Source organism: Charadrius vociferus, unplaced genomic scaffold, assembly GCF_000708025.1.
Source record: "Charadrius vociferus isolate BGI_N301 unplaced genomic scaffold, ASM70802v2 scaffold3053, whole genome shotgun sequence".
Classification (NCBI taxonomy): Eukaryota; Metazoa; Chordata; class Aves; order Charadriiformes; family Charadriidae; genus Charadrius; species Charadrius vociferus.
In genome coordinates, this window is record NW_009647518.1 from 2025 (window position 1) to 3066 (window position 1042).

At 66.2% G+C, this 1042-nt stretch overlaps 1 protein-coding gene across 1 annotated transcript; it reads left to right on the forward strand.

The window, feature by feature from the left end:
• Nucleotides 1–2: 2 nt before the first annotated feature.
• LOC104282681 (coronin-1B-like) lies at nt 3–1015 on the forward strand (the record flags this gene model as incomplete). Its single annotated transcript, XM_009880798.1, has 5 exons — nt 3–90; nt 315–434; nt 506–610; nt 694–839; nt 940–1015. Coding segments are annotated over 5 exons (535 nt in total), but the record flags the coding sequence as incomplete, so codon positions are not given.
• Nucleotides 1016–1042: the final 27 nt, after the last annotated feature.

A 1042-nucleotide genomic window follows, 5' to 3' on the forward strand; every position in this document is an offset into this window, starting at 1 on the left:
AGCTGGAGCCGCGACGGCTCCCGTTTCTGCACCGCCTGCAAGGACAAGAGCGTCCGCGTCATCGACCCCCGCCGTGGCACCGTGGTGTCTGTGAGTCTGTCCCCCCCACCTTCTCCCCCATGGAAACCTGTCACCCTACCTGTGTCCCCAAGGCGCCGTCCTGCCCTGGTCCTCAGGGGGAGACACCCCCCCACCCCAACCCTGCTGTTGTCTCCTGGGGGTCCCCACTGTCCCGTGTCCCTTGGGTGTCCCCTGCTCCCTGACCCACCCCGGGGTGTTGGGACGGTGCCGCTGACCTTCTGTCCCCTCCCCAGGAGAAGGAACGGGCTCACGAGGGAGCTCGGCCCATGCGGGCCATCTTCTTGGCCGACGGCAAGATCTTCACCACCGGCTTCAGCCGCATGAGCGAGCGGCAGCTGGCACTGTGGGACACGGTGAGGAGCGCCCCGGGGGTCCCACGGGACCACGTCGGGGTGACCCATGGGACTGACACGTCACCCCACAGGAGAACCTGGAGGAGCCCATGGGGCTGCAGGAGCTGGACTCCAGCAATGGGGCTCTGCTGCCCTTCTACGACCCCGACACCAACGTGGTCTACGTCTGCGGCAAGGTACGGCCCCGCGGTGTCCCCCCTTGCCTCTCCCATGTGTGTGTGTCCCCAAGCCGTGGACCCCGCTAACGCCGTGTCCCCAGGGCGACTCGAGCATCCGGTACTTCGAGATCACGGAGGAGCCACCCTACATCCATTTTCTCAACACCTTCACCAGTAAGGAGCCCCAGCGGGGCATGGGCTGGATGCCCAAACGCGGGTTGGACGTCAGCAAGTGCGAGATCGCCAGGTGGGCACGGGGACACGACGGGGACAAGGAGCGGGACCCCCATTTTCCCTCCCCATGACCTCCCCCCTTCTCCATCGTCGTCCCCACCCCACCCCATCAGGTTCTACAAGCTGCACGAGCGCAAGTGTGAACCCATCATCATGACGGTGCCAAGGAAGGTCAGCGGGGACTTCGGGGTGACGGGGACTGGGACACCCCCCCTG